Source organism: Solenopsis invicta, unplaced genomic scaffold (genome assembly GCF_016802725.1).
Source record: "Solenopsis invicta isolate M01_SB unplaced genomic scaffold, UNIL_Sinv_3.0 scaffold_917, whole genome shotgun sequence".
NCBI classification, from domain to species: Eukaryota; Metazoa; Arthropoda; class Insecta; order Hymenoptera; family Formicidae; genus Solenopsis; species Solenopsis invicta.
The window spans coordinates 5,255-8,301 of NW_024105393.1; the positions used below are offsets into that span (position 1 = coordinate 5,255).

The window sequence follows — 3,047 nt, forward strand, 5'->3', positions numbered from 1 at the left end:
CGTATGGAAATGCAAATTGGATTGGGACGAGTCCGTACCGCAAAGCGTATACACCGAATGGCTGGATTTTGTTGGACAACTCGAGACAATAGATCAAATATCAATCGATCGAAGATTCTTGATCGACAATTATCAAGGCATTCAAGTCCACGGATTTTGTGATGCTAGCGGCGTTGCATACGGCGCGTGTCTGTATATACGCTCGGCGGGAAAGGACGGCAATGTGGTCATTAAATTATTGTGCGCCAAATCACGCGTCGCGCCGTTAAAGGTTATCACCATACCTCGTCTCGAACTTTGCGGCGCGTTACTATTGGCCCGATTGTATAGTGAAGTAAGCAGCGCATAACCCTTAACCCCTTCCAAAGCATTTTTCTGGTGCGATTCGACCGTCGTTTTGCACTGGCTGAGCACGGCGCCTCATCTGCTCAATTCATTCGTGGCGAATCGCGTTGCGGAGATACAAAGGCTTACGGATCCGAAGAAATGGCGGCATGTCAGATCAGAGGACAATCCCGCCGACGCGATATCGCGAGGTCAGCTACCTCATGCATTTTCAAAAAATCGGACGTGGTTTTCCGGACCGGCGTGGTTACGAGAGGGCGAAAACGATTGGCCTAACGAACTTATACATATGAACGAGACACTCGAGTTAAAAAGAAATGTTTGTTTGTTGACCGCGCATTGCGACTCTGAAATGTTCGAAAGATACTCTTCGCATTCGAAACTACTCAGGGTTATTGCATATTGTTTGAGATTTCTACCTAACAATAAACACACCGGTTCGTTGTGTTCGAGTGAAATAGACGAGGCGGAAACGCGAATATTGCGAATCATGCAGGCCGATCGATTTTGCTCCGAGATTAAGGAACTCAAGAGCGGATGTTCCGTGAGCAAGGGCAGAATCGCGAATTTGAATCCATTTTTGGACGACCGCGGCTTGATTCGCGTAGGAGGACGTCTCCAAAGGGCAGATTTGTCATTCTCACGTAAGCATCCGATTTTGATTCCTAGCCGACACAAGTTAACCGATCGTATCATTCGCGAGACTCACGAGGTGCATCATCACGCGGGCATTCAAACGACGCTGTACACTTTGCGTCAAAAATACTGGTTAGTCGACGGGCGCAATCAAGTACGAAAAATCGTGCGTGCGTGTGTTCGATGCTTTCGATTCGAGGCTAAGGCAATCGAATATAGAATGGGGAATCTGCCGGCGGCTCGTGTGCGCGAGACAATACCTTTTGCGAATACCGGAATAGATTTTTGCGGGCCATTCTATATCAAGGAAAAGAAATACCGTAATCGAGCACGAGTCAAGGTGTACGTATGCGTTTTCATATGCATGTCCGTGAAGGCGATGCACCTCGAGATCGTGAGCGACTTATCAACGGACGGATTTCTTGCAGCGCTGCGACGGTTCGCAGCGAGACGAGGACTACCGCAGCACGTCTATTCCGATAACGGGACTAATTTTATAGGGGCGAATAATCAACTAAAAGAGTTATACGTCTTAATTAATTCTGATGAGCATAGAGAACGCGTGAGCAGATTCGCAAGCGATCATCGCGTAACATGGCATTTCATTCCGCCGGCGGCGCCGCATTTCGGGGGTCTGTGGGAATCCAGCGTAAAACTATTTAAGCATCACTTTAAGCGCGTAGTAGGAGATTCTTTATTTACTTTCGAAGAATTAAATACTCTTGTCGTCGAAATAGAAGGCGTTCTGAATTCCCGACCGATCACTTTCCTTTCTTCCGATCCGAACGACTTACTGGTACTGTCGCCGGCTCATTATTTGATCGGTAAAACTCTGACGGCCCTCGCGGAGGGCGACCTGTCGTCTGTTCCAGCCAACCAATTGTCAACATGGCAGCACATTAAGAAGGTGCGGCAAGACTTCTGGACGCGCTGGAGTCTTGAATATTTGAACGAGCTCCAGACGCGCAACAAATGGATCAGAAAGGGACCAAGGCTTGACGTCGGAACCATCGTTCTCATCAAAGACAAGGGTGCGCCATGTACTCGATGGGCGATGGGCAAGGTAATAATGGCCCACCCTGGCGAAGACGGAGTGGTGCGGACAGCGACTGTGAAAACTCCGGCCGGGCAAATAAAAAGAGCGGCCAATCATTTGTGCCCCCTGCCGATCGAGCAGTAGCAAGCGTCCTCACATAATTCGTGCGTCAAGCCAATAATGGCTATACAATAGTATGACAATAACATAATAATAATAATATAAGCAATTTAGCGATAGAGATACGACATACTGCCCGATAATACATATCACATATAAATACAAACCCCGTTACAAAAAGGGCATGCGTTTAGCTATATAATATAGCGTGGATCGATCCATTATGCGTAAGCGATCTTCCTCAAAGGGGTTGATCGATTCCTCTCAACGGGGGAGGATGTAACGACGAGAAATGCGCATCGCGCACACACATGCGGATGCATACGTGCATCACATCGAATAGGCGACGGTCGGATGACGCGGCATAACAAAGCAGCAAAAAAGGGACACAAATAAACAAAGAAGCGAAGCTTGGACGGGTTCGAATCTTTCCGGGTCGCACGCGGTTATCCCCCAGCCATAAACATCGTCTAGACGATGCGGCGCCGATATTACAATTGCAGGGCGATTGTAAATAATTGTCCTGTGACAATATCGGCGTCACTAGTCCTGGGACCGACGGCAATCGTTCGTCGGCCGATCGTCTTTATTCGCTGCGCTTGGAAACCAAACATCCGAATCGCCCAATCGGGCGAGGATTTCGGAAATCGGAACCAAGTGGGGTGAGAACGTGGCGATTCCTGAATTAATAAATAAGGGTCTGGAAGGCTCTCCGTTACCTTTTTTAATCCGACTTCGTCGCGGTAGCAACCAAGTGTTCGCTCTCCCTGCCGTGCTTCCGCGAGCTCGCCTATTCGAGATAACCAAGCGAAGAGTCGTACCTCTAATACGAACTCGGGGCGAAATACGCTCCCGAGCCGATAACAAAGGGCGATCGTCGCATGGCGTCGTAGCCCTCTCGCTCAGCGAG

At 48.8% G+C, this 3,047-nt stretch overlaps 1 protein-coding gene across 1 annotated transcript; it reads left to right on the plus strand.

The window, feature by feature from the left end:
• Positions 1-606: 606 nt before the first annotated feature.
• On the plus strand, positions 607-2,044 carry LOC113004426 (the record flags this gene model as incomplete). Its single annotated transcript, XM_026137668.2, is given in 1 exon segment — positions 607-2,044. A coding segment is annotated over 1 exon segment (1,410 nt), but the record flags the coding sequence as incomplete, so codon positions are not given.
• Positions 2,045-3,047: the final 1,003 nt, after the last annotated feature.